Raw genomic sequence first — 16,490 nt, 5'->3', positions numbered from 1 at the left:
CATTTACAGTCTTCTAATACCTTGCAATTGTAAGCCATGCTGCATTGATCAGGTGAGTAATAAGAGCCTTCTGGGAAAGCTGTTGATCAGTTTGTGAGTAGTATGATAGAAATGCTGTTTTAGGATCAAAGTGGGTATCTTGTTTTGTGGTAAGGCCTACTTTTTTCCAAAACAGAAAGACTTTGGGGTATTACCACCGCAGGTGGATAAATGACCGTGTGACATTACAATTTCTCCAATGCATAGCTAATGCTTTTTTAGTCATTTTACTCAATAATAAAATTATACAACTACTGTATACCTTTAAGTGCATTTTCCTGGTTCTTACTGGAGCAGATTTAAAAGGGGCTTTTCCTGGATTCTGTTCCATAAGGTATAATCTAATGGATCACCCAAATCTTTTTCCTATCATGCCTTTATAATTGTGAGAGGTGGCAACATTTCAGTTTAGTACTTTATAGATTTGGGAAACAAGACCTTTCCCTAAAGCAGTGGTTTTCAACCAATGTGCTGTGGCACCCCGAGGTGCCTTGAATGATGGTCAGGGGTGCCGCGGGCAAAACTGGCCTCTGTTCCACTTTCCTTCCCTCCCTCCTTCCTCTGATGCCCTCTTGCATCTCTGCCTCCCAAAGGCTTGCACAGCTGTTTGTTGCAGCAGTCCTGACTACAAGCTCTCCAGGTGAATGGTGCCTCTGGGGCTGGCCAGGGGGTGCTTCCTAGGCCCCTCTGGTGCAGTGTGAGGAGGCACCTCACTTTGGGGCAGGGGGGCAACTCAGAGACTGGGGGGGAGGCAGCTGCAGCTGCCCAGAGGACTGCCAAGGAGAGGAGAAGGAGGCTGAGAGAACCCTCTACAATGGAGGGATGAGGGGCTGCTGGCTCTGTAGGCAAGGGATGACATAACTGGGCTTTTGAGTCCCCACAGCGGTGCTGCAGAAATAATGTAGTTTGACAAGAGAGCCATGGACCCAAAAAGTTTGAAAACATCTGCACTAAATGATTACAAGTTCACATTAGCTTTTCAAAAGCAATCATTGTGCATAATTCGTAAGCATTTGTAAAATATTTAATCTCTGTTCTCTGGTTAGGTTTTCCTCGTGAGGAAAATTTTTGGTCCTGATGCTGGACAGCTGTATGCAATGAAAGTTCTGAAGAAAGCTTCTTTAAAAGGTTTGCTTGCATTTTTTTAAAAAAATAATGCAGTACATTGGCTAAAGCCCCTTCTTCATGTGCCCCTTACACCAGAGGCCCAGAGGGTGGCAACAGGAGAACGGGCCTTCTCTACTGGGGCTCCCGTTTGTGGAATGCTCTCTGTAGGGAGGCTTTCCTGACTCCTTAATTACTTATCTTTAGGGGCCAGGTGAATACATTTTTCTATAACCATGCCTTGTTTTATAGTTTAATAATCATTCCTATACTAAAGTTAATTACAAGTTCAATTGAAGGTACTTATATCCTAAGTAAATATGTTGTAGGACTGAAGTGTTTGGCTGCAGTCCTCAAGGTCATACATCTGAAATAGTTCAATGGGTTTTGCTTATTGATTATTTCAAAGTGTGTGGCGTAATGATGGCAGACTTCTGTTTAAACCAGTTGTTTCCTTCATCTTAAATCAATGCTTGATTTCCTGACTAAAAAGTGCCTGGGCTTATCCTGCCTGGCAGTTGCTCATTTTGATGTAAAATATAGTGACAGAATATCCCTGTTAAGTGAAAAGGACTCTGCACATGTTGAGGGGCATTTGTTCCAGTATTTATCCTGAACACTGAAAACAAGGTTGAAGACTGCACTCTCTTCAAAAGCATGTCTTTATTCCCTAGCTTTAAATGACATATTTTTAGGGCTTGTCTTAATAAAGGTTTAAACAGATATGGCAGTGATTTATGGATTTTAAAATATGGCCTCTCCATATATATCGTATTATACCTGTAAATCATACTACTGCAGTGAATTTCTCTTGACTTTTTTGTTGCAGTGTGTGTGAATCTGGTTGGTGACCCAGTGCAATCATAAATTGTAGAGTTGGAACGGACCCCAAGGGTTATCTAGTCCAATTCTCTGAAATGCAGGAATCACAGTTAAAGAATCCCTGACAGATGGCCATCCAACCTTCTCCAGTGAAGGAGAGTCATTTTGTAGAATAAACATTAGTGGTTTGTGTACAGAAACTCCTTGGTGAATTCTGCCTGTTGTATATATTTTCCCTCAAATTCTTAGTCAAAATAGCCATTTAACTAAACTGTGGTTGTTTATAAAGTTTTCTGCAGCTGATTTAATTCAGGTAGCTTGCATAATATAGATAACAGCCATTTCTGTTTGCAGTTCGAGATAGAGTTCGTACAAAGATGGAGAGAGATATATTAGTAGAAGTAAATCATCCGTTTATTGTCAAACTGCACTATGGTGAGTATTTTTGTGTCCATTGAAATGCATATTTAAATGAGAATTCTAATAAGCATTTTCTTACAGATTTTTTGGGGAAATTTGCTGACTGATGGGAAAGCAAAATAGAACTTAATTATGAATGAACGCATGATAAACTGATAGTGAACATGCATGAAACTAACAATGATCAATCCCTGAACTGAATGAGCTCTTCAATGCACTATTTGGTCTGTCCTAAAATTGTTCTTGGCCAATCTGGAAATAGCCGTAGTTTTATAAGAAGCTATTTTTAAAAGGACCCTTCACACCACTGATAATGTATGACATCTTGGTAACCTGTGACCACATTGCTAAATATGGAATTTTTGCCTCAACATGACCAAATTGTAGTGCTAATTCTACTCCCTAATGAAGCCTATTTGTTACATGTTTGCTTTCCTGTCTCAATAAAGTTCACTTGAATTTAGATTGAGGTTTCTACTTATACAAATAAGAATGCAAGCATGTGATGAATTTAACTTTCATGGCTTTTGTCTGCTTTCTTTAAAGGTTTAATTGTAAAATTGGATACAAAATTAGATCTTTGCTGTAGAAAAAGTCTTGAGTACTTTTAATTTGTAAATAGTATTAAAATATTTAGAGTTCTAGATAAGCATGTGGGTATTAATTTAGTATTTTGATGAAGTATTCTTATGATTATTCAAATCAGCTTTTCAGACTGAAGGGAAGCTATATTTAATATTGGATTTTCTCAGGGGAGGAGATGTGTTCACAAGATTATCCAAAGAGGTACGTATTTCTATAATTTTGAAAACAAAATTAATATTTACATTAGGCAAAATGGACTATCTTGTAATTTTACATTTTTACCCTGTCCTTCCACATTTGTGCATTGCATGATATATATTGAATATACATTAGTACATATATCATAAAGACATACCAACTTAGAAAACTGTAAGTATCTGGGCCTATTTAATTAAATGAGCAGAGTTTCCAGTAATGGGTGTGTTTTGGGTAAGGCTTCTGAACCCGCGATTAGGAAGAACATTCACCAGGACCAAACAAAATGTCACAGAAGTGTGGCAAGCTTTTGAGTTATCCAGGACTGTTCACCAAGCAAGATGTTGCACAAGGTAGGGAGTGACAAGAGTGAAGGAAAACAAAAGAGTAAAAAAATAAGGCTGATGTAGTAACCATGAGATCAGTTCTGTTCCATGATCTTCTGTTCCATGATCTTGAATTCTGGAGAACTCAGAAAAGTGCCACATCTCTGTGACATCTTGATTTGTGCCAATAAATGTTTTTTTCCTTCTAGACCTAAATAACTTTATTTGGTTTTTATGAGCTGAAGGCTATAAACCTATGCACACTCAATCTGTGGGATGTTTCTGAGAAGTACAGGAACCCCACCACTTACGTGCATCCCATTAATGCACGACCACGTATATGTGGATAGCCAGTAAACAAACAAACAAACAAATAAATAAATAGACAGACAGACCTTCCCTTGCTCGGGGCTTCTGCCCTGAAGTCACTCTGGGCTTCTACTGAATAAGGGAAGGCAGCCTACAATTGACGTGGGGTTGGGAGATGCCTTCTCCCTGCCACTTGCATGCGTGTCCACGTCCCCATTCTTGTGATAGTTCTGCTGGGTGCTCTTATTGGCCCTTGCTCTCTGTGGCCAGCTGCCAGCACTGTTCACACTGGTTCCCCTCGGGCACACAGACGGACTTGAGACAGGCTTGGCAGCAGCCCTGGGCAAATTCTGGGGTTAGTCTCTCTCTCTCTCTCCTCCCCACACGCCCTCCCTAATAAAGTGGGGCGCTCCTCATTTTACGCAATTTCACTTACGTGTGTGGGGCGTAACCCCAGAACGTAACCCCCGTGTAAGTGGGGGGACGCCTGTATACATAGGATTGTCCTGTAATTCATTCATTATACAGTATGGACAGAGAAATATGCCTCCCATTTACATCTGCTCATTCCTAAAACGGGAATGTGTGTTTAAGTATTTACTTTTCTTTGGAACAAGAGAAAATGAAAATCTTGACTCTGCTTTGAATCTCTTCCACCTGTTATAAATACTCTTCTATAAATATTTTTATACTTCATATATACTACTTTGGCATTTACATTTCTACCTACTTCATTCCAAGTTGCAGAATATTTTTATAAAATGGCTGTTTTCTGAAATCAGTTATCAGCATTTTTATACCAAGGAGTATCTGGACTGCATTCAGATCTTTATTTCATGTGGAGGGAGTGGGTGTGCAAGTAGAGCACATGATGATCTGTTAGGGAGTTTAGCATCATTCTACTTCCCTTCTGTCCATCCCAGTCATCTTTTAGCAGGGGTGAGGGGAAGAAGGAGGAATGATCTGAATATCTGTTCCGTTGGGAGCTAGCAGGATTTATGCTAGCCCTCTCTAGCTTGTCTTTTCTGATGGCCTATATACAGCCTGAGCTCCCATCATCCTGGATTATGGGGGATACATGCATCACAGCTTTTTAAATCTTACAGGAGTTTATAGTCATCTTAGATATGCAGAAATTTAACAAGATCAGAATGTAAATCTATATAGTTCTTATTAGGTTATGTTTACAGAGGAAGATGTGAAATTCTACCTCGCAGAACTGGCCCTTGCTTTGGATCATCTGCACAGCTTGGGAATTGTGTACAGGGACCTGAAGCCAGAAAAGTAAAGTAAAATGTATTTTATCCGTTACTACAGTACTCTTGTTCGAAGATTTATTTGCCTTTTTTGTAATCAAAATATAGAATCACATGAAAGTTTAGATATTTTATTCTTCTAATATATATTGAAAATAGAGTATTGCATATTTGTTAATATAATACAGGCACCCCCCCACTTACGCGCATTCCATTCACGTGCGACCATGTTTAGACGCATCACCGTGAAATAAATAAATGATTTAAACCAGGAAATGGTGCCAAAACACTGCGAAAAGAGCAAGAGAGACCTGGAGAGTGGGGGAAAACAGCTTGCACGGCCGCTCTGATTGTCCTGCCGCCTCCACTAACGCACCCTCCTTGTCCTTCTTCTTCCTCGGCAGCAGAGCCATTGTGGGGTGCGGGTGCTCCATGCCTCTGCCCACCTGCCCGTCCCTCGCTCACTCGCTTGTGTCAGTTTTGTTTATTGGACAGGATCTGAGAGTCCCTCTGCCCTCTGATCGCACTCTCCCTTGCTGCCCAACAAATAGGCAGCAACATTATTTCTTGAGGGGTGGGGGAGAAATTAGATTAAAAAAAACGGTCTCCAGCAACTTCCAAGACTACTAGAGAGAGTGCTGAGAAGCCCAGCAGCAGTGTTGAGCACCTGGAGCCACCCAGCTACCAACCCACAGCTCAACTTTCTGGTCACTGGAGGCAGGCAGGGCATGCATGTCCAAGGGTACATAGCTGCCCGGGGAAGACTGATGGGATTGATGGGATCTGCTGAGAGAGAGCTGTTTCCCAGCCTCTCCCAATAGCGCCCCCCATTTTTCACATATATGTGTGGAGTCTGGGAACATAAGGTTGGGGGGGGGGAATGCCTGTATATAAATAATATTGGTTTAATTATTATTTCATTTGCTAAATTAAATGTATTATAAATTCTCCTGTTATGTGTATTGGTGAATGTGGATTTTAATTTTCAGCATTTTGCTTGATGAAGCAGGACATATCAAGTTAACAGGTAGGTGGAACTTACCAACATAACTTTTAAAAAATATTTATATAAGTATCTTGAAAAGTTGTAGCAGGAGATACTGCATTGAGTTTTTCACAGCTGTTGTTATGTGCATTTTTTCTTGTGCATTTTCAATCATTTTAGACTTAGAGTATTAGAGGTTATTGTATGCCAGGATCTTGTGCATATAACCAGAAATGACTTTCTTCTAGCCAGGTTGTAAGCTGTTGTGACTTCCTCCAGTGTCCTAGCCAGCAAGCTCACATATTCTCCATGCACCATCCTGTTGACTGTTAAGCACTTCTTGGAGATTTTTAATTAAATCGGGGGAAAGAAGAAGAACGGCATTTGAGCTCGGAGGCTGCATCAAGAAGAGGGGTCTTTGAATCTGAGACCTCAGCTGCCCAAAGGAAATGCTTTCTATTTTTGCAATAGTACCCTTGGATCCTAGTTGAAAGGATTTTCAACAGTGAAGTGGAAGCAGTTCTTGTCTGCATTTTTTTGAGTGGGTTAGAACCCCAAGTATAATTTAATATCCTCATGATTCTTTTAATCTACTTCTGCTTTTCTGCAGAGGATGTCAGCTGTTAGATCCATTTCTTGGTCCAAAATTATGATGGAAGCAGATATTATGTTCCAGTTTGATGGCCCAGTTTGTCAGGCATGGTTTCTATTTGTTGTAGCTCATTTGCTGTTGAGATTGCCCTCATATATATTTATTCAGCTTATAAATGTATTAGACACTTTTCTTCACAGTGGTTTAATAAAAAAAGACACATAAAGTAAAAATAACAAAAAACCCAAGTAGTTAAACATAGTAACTGTAAAGTTCAGGTGAAATTTATAAATCGGGTGGAAATATTTCAAATAGAAGCTCAGCAGTTTGACCATTTAGTTATTTAAGAACTCATTGGTGGATACCTTCTGACATCTTGCTGAAATTTACAGAATAATCCACTGCATGTGTACTCAGAAGTAAGACTCTGTTTAGTGGTGTTTTTCCCCAAGTAAGCACACAAAGGATTGTAGCCTCAGAAGTATTAATGTCTTAGTTTTGTATCAGGATCTGTGTGTCACAGTTGTTTGATGAGAGAGATGAAGGATTATGTCAGAATGATAGCAGACACAGAATATTTGCTTCTAGTATCTCCAAAGTATATAAAAGGTCATCAAAGACAAGCAGGAAGAAGACCTAGTACACTTCTCTCATGTAGATGGAATGTTGTATAAGTGCAGAAATGCACCTTGGATTTAAATGTTGTATACGACTATAGAAGTACTATTTATGCAGATTCAGCTTTACAGACTTGTGGGAGGGACTAAAAAAATTGAAAAGGGAGCAGGGTTTCAGGAAGAAATACTTTGGCAATCCCACCTGTCATTGAACCCAATGAGTTTTGGCTATACACGCTTTTGGCTTTACATGTGACCCCCAGAACATAGCCCCTGCATAAGTAGAGGTAGGGGTATTATCATTGTAGATTGCCTTAAGTATCTTCATACTAAACAATCTGAGTTTAGTCTTTCAGTCATTCCAAAAGAGAGAAAATTCATCTGAGTTCCTCAAAATTTTCAATTTTTACTCTTGATAAAACAGGAAAAATAGTATGCAGGGAGGAGCTGGTTTGCCCCAAATTTCGGATGAGTGAGGATTGGTAAAATTCATGTGAATGGTTTACATTTACCTTATTTTAGTCACGTTGTGTAGAAAATGGTTTTCTCCCAAAGTGTCTCACCTCAGTTAAAAAGAAAATAAGAAAAAAAAGCAAGAGAATGGCTTTAGGAGAAAAGGGACAAGGGGAGGTGAAAGATCAGTACCTCTGGTCAGTTGAACAAAGTACCGGACTCTAAGCATGTCTTTACATCTGGTTTGGGCCTGGCTGATCTTCACTTGCTGGCATTCTTTCTTGAATAGCAGTTGGTGGGTCTTGTTCTTTGGATAGGTCTGGAATGTCCCTTTGCCTTGCTTCTGCAGTCGTAGGTGAACTGGAATTTAGAACAGAATGTTCTTTCTGTCATGGAGGGGAATATTGCATTATTTTGCAGGCCTCAATTTTAATAGAAAGAAAAATGCTAAAATATAGTTGAAAATTGCTTGTTAGCGAGCACACTTTAAATTCTCTTCAGCTTTATTATAAGGGACAAAAAAGCAAAGTAGGCATTTATGAGTGAATTTTGGCAGTATTTCACATAGCCACAGCAAAAGAAATGAGAAAACATGTTATTTGGTCAAGCTTACTCAGCTTTTGGTGTGGCATTGTTAGCAAAGTCAATGAATCTTTGTAGAAGCCAACATTAAGTTGTGAAATGTATTGTTCTAAAGGGGCACAAGGAGCTAAAACAAATTATACAATCATAATATAATACCCTGTAATCATAATATCAAACAATCATATCATATAATAATATACAATCATGATATCATACTATCGTAATAGCAAAATCATACATAATATCATATGGTCACACAACTATACAATCAATATAACAATATCATACCATCACAATGTCACACTATCATATTGTACAATCATCAAATCATATCATATGATCAATAATGAAGGAAATTAACCTATATCCAGCTCCTCCAACACATGTTGCTGTTGACCAGTGTAAAATGGGAGAGGCTTAATTTCCCTCTCCTTCTTGAAATTCACTTTGCATTGGCCAGCCAGGGTGGGGTATGTGGGCTGGGGAGGTGAGGGCTATGATATTTGGTGATGGCATTGTTATGATATTGTGATTGGGAAATATTATGATTATGTGATATTGATCTGATTGTGTGGTTGTATGGTGTTGTATGTTTATGATTATGTAATTGTAATATTATAATTGTATTGCATTGTATTGCATTGCAATGTTATTATAATTATGAATGATTCTATGATTGAATGAGATGGCTGATTGATTTAATAATATGATTGTATGATATTATGTTTGAATGCTCTTATGATGTGAACTTGTAAACGGGCATTTGCTGCACCTCATAGCAGTTGGCAAGAATATGTTTGCTAAGAGTCTTGTGAATCTGGTCAGGAGAGCTTTAAACTAAATCCTGAGGGGGAGGGAGACAGTATTACAGATGACAGTTAAACATGCATGCACATACACAAACACAAACACAGACACTCCCCTTACTTTGCTTCTGGACACTGGTGGAAGCCATGTAAAGATTTAAAAAATGGTCTGAAAAAGCTTTACAGAAAACTGGACATGATCGATTCTTGTAACCTGTTCTTTCCTTGAAACTTCAATCACAGCAGCTGGAAGCAAACTGATTTTAAACCAAGCAACAGCTTTGTTAATATGAGCTGCTACTGGCATGTTTCTACATGGCTTTAAAAATACAGCTATAATTCCTTATGTTAGATAAAAATGAGACTTTTCAGTAATAGTTTTCCCATTGATGAACATTTTCATGTTATATTGTACGGCAAGAATTTGGCAAGAGGTTTGTACGTGTAGATCCCACTTACCGTTCCCAGGGAATCATATGTTGAGTGAGCATTCACACAATGAGCTAATGTTTTCCATTTTTTTCCTATGAGAACATTTATAATCCATGATCTTTTTCTGCCCCGTCCCACCATGGTTTCTTCCTAAAATGGCTGCAACCAACCAGCAAAAGAATTACAAAGGAAAAATTGATTTGTCCAACTTCTCCTGCTCTCTGATTTGTCTGATCTCACTCTCCCCTCCCTCTGTCCATGATTTCTGCCCCAAAATGGCTGCCGCTGATGAGCAAAGCACAAACAAATAAGTAAATGAGCAAACTCTGGCTGTTGGGATTTCTGAGTCAGCTGTGCATATAACAAGATTTGGGTATAACTCCTTGTGTTCAGATAAGTGAATTTGCGGGTAACAAGTGGGCAGATAGTGGGACCTGCATGTATATAGAATGGCTTGTTAGGAGGCCAACTTATTTAATAAACTGTGCTGTCCTTGTATTCACTGTTGAGCAGCACTGAAAGCATACCTGAAAATAAATGTTATATTGTATGTACAGATTATGTTCAGTCTTCCAGCATAGTGCTTTTTTTTTAGATCCACTTTAAAAAAAAACACTAATTTTGTTTGAAGTATAATAAGCCAAGGGTGACTTATTAATATTCACATGAGTCATTGAAGCTCATATATTGGTGGAACAGTATGGCAACCACTTTGTTTGTATCTTCCATCATTTTGTCTTTAGGCTAATAATTTCATATTAATTAACCCTGAGCACACGAAGCCATTATAGTACAGGAAATAACACAGTAAAAGAATCCCGTGTTATCATGCAGTTTGCAAATGTTTCAGTCATTTTTCTGTTTAATTTGAGAGTTCCTTGATCAGCTGTTTTGCATCCCATTTTTTCTGTCCTATGGGCTATAGGATAGTATATGTACTCCTAAAAAATACACAGTTCAAGCTTGTAATGTTTTGCAACCCCTATGGCACAAAGTTTCTTTATGTGAACTATTTTATAATACTATTTTAGACTTCGGCCTTAGCAAAGAATCTGTGGATCAAGAAAAGAAAGCCTATTCTTTCTGTGGTACTGTAGAGTACATGGCTCCTGAAGTTGTAAACAGACGAGGCCACAACCAGAGTGCTGACTGGTGGTCATTTGGTGTTCTTATGGTACTGTATATTTCATTACCTAATTTTACATGACAATCAGATGTGCTGCATGTTGTTGCCATTGTCCACATGTTTAAAATCTGAGAAAGTTTTTGTTTTAAAATATACTTAACTTCTGTGTGAAATTTGTAGTTATTTTCTGTGTTGAATAACCGAAGTATGGCAACTGAAAACATTTCACCACACAATATTTTGACAATGAAAACCTTAATACATTTTAGCATAGCCATTTGATTGAAGAATCTTATATTCCCATGTGCTTTTTTATTGTGGCAATGAACTACTACAGCAAACTCAGGGACTGAATTTTAGCCAAGGGCATTTTGTTTGTTGTTGTCTGTATGTGCTATGGCTGAACAAACTATCAACAAAATACCAATAGTATTGCTGCATTTTAACTAATGGCCCTCCAAACTTCATGGGGCAATATATCATAAATTCCACGTCTAGTTATTTTATTATTTTCTTGCTGCTTTCCTACCCCCAGTTCAAAATTCCTCCAAATTAAAATTAGATTTTCTAAAAGTTTGATCTGGGCTTGTTTCTTTCCCAGTTTGAAATGCTTACTGGTACACTACCATTTCAAGGTAAAGATCGAAATGAAACTATGAATATGATACTCAAGTAAGTATTTTTCTGTTCTCTATCTCAAAATATTTCTGTTTCTAAGTATTTCCAACTTAGAAAGTATAATACAAATTATATTTGACTAATACCCTATAACAATCTTTAACTTGAATGAAAGAAAATATAGAGTAAAAATACAGTTTTCTTTATGACCTAAATGATTAGAAAATGTATTCTACAAATGAACAAATTACATTTTGGAGATGGCATTTTCTTTAAATTTTAATGTCTTCTATGCTTTAGAGCAGGGGTTGTCAACCTGGTCCCTACGGCCCACTAGTTGGCGTTTCAGGATTCTAGGTGGGCGGTAGGGGGTTCTATGGCACAAGCTGAATCCACTTCCATCGAGCATGGGTGGGTGGGACGAAAATTTTACCATCAAGAAAGATGCATTAGTGGGCAGTAGGTATAAAAAGGTTGACTACCCCTGCTTTAGAGGGTCTTTGCTTATTAAACTTACAGTCAAACAGTGTAATCTTTAGAATTGGGTTAGTTTGGGGCTTGCCAGCAGCAGAGACACAATGCTGCAAACCCTAGCTTTTGGTTAGTGTTGCAAGAAACTTAATCTGGCGATGCTGGCAGGTTTTTGTGCAAAGGTTAAGATCACTGTGTTCATCCCCCCCCCCCCTTTTTTTAAAAAGCTTCTGTATAGTATCATATATATTTCTTGGAAAAGTGATAAACACTTTTACTTGCCAGATTGTATACTAGATTCTTGCCCCTCTCCAGTCACAGTGAGTGCTTCATTCTACATAGGGAATGAGCATCTGTTCTGGTGACTTGCTCAGTGATTTTGGACTATGGAATGGGGAGAAAAGCTTTGCAAAGGACTCTGATTAAATATTCAGCTCATGAAAGCATAATGGAGTATTGTATTCCCAGAAATTTGTTTGTTTATCTGGAATAGATGAACAAGAATATGCAATTCTGTGTAAGATGCAATATAGAAAGTGGATGACATGAATAGTTAAACCCTTTTAAAATGTGTTCTTTTAGGGTAATTGAATTGAACTGCATACTTCCTTGTTGCATTGAAGTGTATTGCACAGATCATACTCTATGTTTTATTTAATTAGTGAGTATATTTTGAATATGAATTCTCTCTTTTTCTAGAGCAAAACTAGGCATGCCACAGTTTCTTAGTACTGAAGCTCAAAGTCTTCTCCGGATGTTGTTTAAAAGGAATCCTTCAAATAGGTTAGGTAAGTTTGTATCGCCTATATTAGTGTTGGTGAACCTATGGCATGCATGCCAGAGGGGTCACTCAGAGCCCTCTCTGTGGGCATGCGCACTGTCGCCCAAGCACAGAGGTTGCAGAAGGAAATGGCAGCGTGTTGACTCCTCAGCTCAACTTGTGTCCGAGTAGAAGCGCCTCAGATGGGGTGTGTATATGTGCGTGCAAAACGTAGCCACAACCTCCGGGGGGCACATTATCCCTTGGGGAACCTCCGCTGTGGGTGGGGAGGGCACAGCGCAATGCACATGCTCAAAAGTGCGCCGCTGCGTTGGTGGGCCACCAAGAGTTCCAAGCAGCCACCTTCCTCCTGATGCTGCGAGGTTGAGGCTTCGCATACCCTCTGGCCAGGGCCAATGGGAACGGAGTCAGAAGTGGAGTGGAGGCTTCACGCTCCCCACCTGAGCTGCCCGATCCCACCCCTACTTGCGAGCAAGCAGGAGCAGGATTGGGCAGCTCAGCTGGGGAGCATGAAGCCTCCACCCCACTCCACTTCTGAGAGATCCCTGCCTCCACTCCTGCTTGCACGCAAATAGAAGTGGGATTGGGCAGCTCAGCTGAGGTGCACCTGGCTGCCTTCAGGTGGTACAGGGGCTCTCAGATGCAGCTTCTGGGCTGCCTCCACCTCCCCCAACTTCAGCAACTATTCAGCCTGGCTGCCTTCATGGGATTGCAGGGGATCTGATGCGGAGCTGGGGGATCCTTTAAACTTCTCCCTTGAGGGGAGTGCAGCTGCAAACCTCTCAATGAAAAGTGTGATGGAGCCTGCACCTCCCCAGCTGAGCAGCCCCAATCCAGCTCCTGTTCCCATGCAAGCAGCAATGCTGCCTAGCAGAGCAGTCCGATTGCACTCCTACTTGCCTGCAAGCTGGAGCAGGCTGGGGGGTGCGGGTGGCGATGATATCCCTTGCCCACTTGCTTGCCACCCCAGCCCAGCCTTCCCTCACTCAGCGCCTCCAGAGCTGGAGGAGGGGGTTGTTGCTGTTGTGGCTGCGGTGGCAGAGGGACCCAGCGCTAGAGGGCGGCAGGTGCCTGCTCACTTGCCACCCAGCCTGCCTTCCCTCACTCTGAAAATGGAAGTGTGGCACTCAAAATAGAAGGTATACTCAAAAGAGAGCACGTTCCACTTCTGAAAAGAATTTGAAAACCAGAACACTTCGTTTTCGGGTTTGAATTGTTTGGGTTCCAAGCAGTTCGAGAACTAAGCTGTTCGAAAACTGAGGTACCACTGTATTGCTCCATTCTCTCTCCATGTGGATGCACCAACCGCCCCTTCTAAACTAAAACCTCAGTATTCAGGTTAAATTGCCGCGTTGCTACTCTGTGATAAATAAGTGGGTTTTGGGTTGCAGTTTGGGCACTCAGTCTCTAAATGATTCGCCATCACTGGCCTATATTGTAAGCAACTAAGGCCTGCTTATTTAGCTGTTTATCAAAGATTCATTCTGTTGAATCTTAGCAAAACCACAGAAGGATATGTCTTAAAGATGCTTTCGAACCAAGCATTTCCTTAAGTGTTAAATATTAAGTTCCTATTCAGTTGTCTCACTAGCTTTGCATTTATGGTCTGTCCTGGCTTATGCAAAGGTTATACTATTTCCCCTGGAAAATAGATTTGGAAAAAGGAGGAAATAAGAAAATTGGGTTCAAGTTGTTGTAATGAACTGTTTGAGTGGAAAACTTCAGTAGCATTGCTGGTCTTTCAGTGGAGTCAATGGTGTGTTCTCTGCATTTCTTCTTGTTCTTTCTTTGCTGCAGCCTGATGTAATGACTGCTGCCAGATGACAGGACAGATGGTGGCCTCACATCCCTTCTTTTCTGTCTTCTGATGCAGCCTGACTATAATTTCTGCTTGTGTTCAAGTTATAATGAATCATACTCTGCTTCATCAAAATGAGCCATCATTCAAAATAATGTAGTTTGGGTGGCGAACCTGTGGCCCCGGAGATGTTGCCTCATCTTTGACCATTGAACTTGCAGGCTCTGGCTGAAGGGAGTTGGTCTGCAATAATTTACAGAGGGATAGAGGTTCCTCACCTTGATGTAGTTTATGCAGCCCCTTTGGGGTGTATTCTGTTGTGAACTTGTTGTATAATGCACTAATAAAATACTGTGTTCCCAAAGATAAAATTATAGTAGTTGGCTAAAAACTGTGACAGGGGCTTGTTTGTTTTGGCTATTGATGTATGTGTGGGTACAGTACCTGATATATCTTGTTTCTTTTTTCATTTTCATAGTACACCTGAAGGTGAAAAAACTGCATGTGGTCAATCCTGGAATTTTTATTTCACTTCAAATGCTATAAGTAGATGTTCCATATCCTCAGACTTTCTCTTAAATCTGGTTACTAAATATAGGCTGGGATTCAAAGAGTGCCCAAGGTTTGAGGCATGTCAGCTAAGAGACAACAGTCTGCTATTCAAAACTATCACTCAAAACCCTTAGTTTTGAAACCATATTCCAATATATTTTAGGTAAGGTAGAGAGGTGCTATTTGAGAAACTAAAAGTCAAAGCCTCTTTGGATGCCCCACAATATTTTTCTTTACGCTGTTTGATTTAGTACCTTTCATTTCCTGCAATGACAGGGGCTGGTCCTGATGGGGTTGAAGAAATCAAGAGACATCCTTTCTTTTCAACCATTGATTGGAATGTGAGTACATAAAAGAAGGCTGAAATTTAACACTCCATTTTTGTAATGTTGCCTTTCAAAGAATAAATAAATGTGGGATATATCAAATTGTTCAAGCAGCCAAACATTGTGTACTTCTAGCATCTATTTAGAAAACCTATTTTCTAAAAAGAAAAGAAGAAAAAAACCATTAAGGGAGACTGAGATGAAATCACATATGAACCAACCCAGACCCTACAATCATCATCTGAGGCCCTTCTTCATGTATCTCCTCCAGGAAAGTGAGTGTTATCTGTGGGAACTCCCCAGTTGTGGAATGCTTGAGGAGCCTTTCTTCTGTATCTTTAGGCACCAGGCAAAAACACTCCTCTTCTCACAGGCCTTTGGCTAATTAAACAATCTATGGCCTTTTAAACTGGACAGAGACCCATTTAGTCCCTGTTAATGGGATATCCCTAGATCACACCTGACTGAAGTACAGGTGATGCACCACTTCATCTCAACTCAATGGCTTTTTTGCTATGAGGAAGCCAAAACCTCCACAAGGGCCCAATCTGTTTGCAGGAAAATTCATTCCTGGCTCCAGATACAACAATTATTAAACCATAGTGGTCCTGAACTCAGGCACAACCAGTCTAAATATTCAGGTGTCAGACCAGAGTGAAGACATCCACTCTGGTCACTGCCCAATCCCAGCCTCCAGCATGCCCTTGATTTGGCAATTTGGAGAATGACGTGCTCTCCTGTGGATCCCCAAACAGTCAGCCACTATGAGGTGGCGTCTTGTCCCATGGGGAGTAGAGGGGCAGCTGCGACACACCACAACTGCCACAAACCCTGGCACCAGGTAAGCGGCCATTTCCAGCCTTCAGTCCTAAATGTCTAAAATTTGTTCATTTTCCCGTTTCATACTCTAATTTTTATCTAATTGTTATTATTAATAAAATACAGCAATGGCTTTTCTTTGATCAAACATATCAACTTTGCCTCCAATACGTTCAACAATCATGCCTCCATATTTAACAATAACAATAAAAAGTCTATCATTGTCCACATAAGTCTCTCTGCTGTTATATTGAGATATTATCCATAGTTCTTTTTTTGTTATGTAACCATTAATTCATACCCAGTTCAGTGTCTTCAGTTCCAATTTCCTGTTGGGTTTGATGTGGTTTTGCATCCTTATCTAAAAAACATTTCCAAGAAAAGGGCCAGAGGTTTGATAGCTTTTTCTTCTGAATTCACTCAAAATTGTACACTGAGAGCATTTCTTTCTCAGCTCTGTTGATTGCAGATCC

General features: G+C 40.0%; 1 protein-coding gene across 4 annotated transcripts in view; it reads left to right on the top strand.

The window, feature by feature from the left end:
* The window catches only part of RPS6KA6 (ribosomal protein S6 kinase A6), a 58,975-nt gene that overhangs the window by 21,644 nt on the left and 20,841 nt on the right, over window positions 1-16,490 (top strand). For all 4 annotated transcript variants that reach the window (XM_083423579.1, XM_083423582.1, XM_083423580.1 and 1 more), the window contains exons 4-12: window positions 1,086-1,167; window positions 2,320-2,400; window positions 3,092-3,171; window positions 4,978-5,084; window positions 6,046-6,083; window positions 10,558-10,700; window positions 11,254-11,324; window positions 12,441-12,529; window positions 15,149-15,213. In XM_083423579.1, the coding sequence (XP_083279705.1) occupies window positions 1,086-1,167; window positions 2,320-2,400; window positions 3,092-3,171; window positions 4,978-5,084; window positions 6,046-6,083; window positions 10,558-10,700; window positions 11,254-11,324; window positions 12,441-12,529; window positions 15,149-15,213 (756 nt within the window). The remainder of the gene's footprint in view (window positions 1-1,085; window positions 1,168-2,319; window positions 2,401-3,091; window positions 3,172-4,977; window positions 5,085-6,045; window positions 6,084-10,557; window positions 10,701-11,253; window positions 11,325-12,440; window positions 12,530-15,148; window positions 15,214-16,490) is intronic.

The sequence above is a fragment of the Podarcis tiliguerta genome (assembly GCF_965153285.1).
Source record: "Podarcis tiliguerta genome assembly, chromosome: Z".
Taxonomy (NCBI): Eukaryota; Metazoa; Chordata; class Lepidosauria; order Squamata; family Lacertidae; genus Podarcis; species Podarcis tiliguerta.
This window is presented reverse-complemented; position numbering and strand designations above follow the sequence as displayed.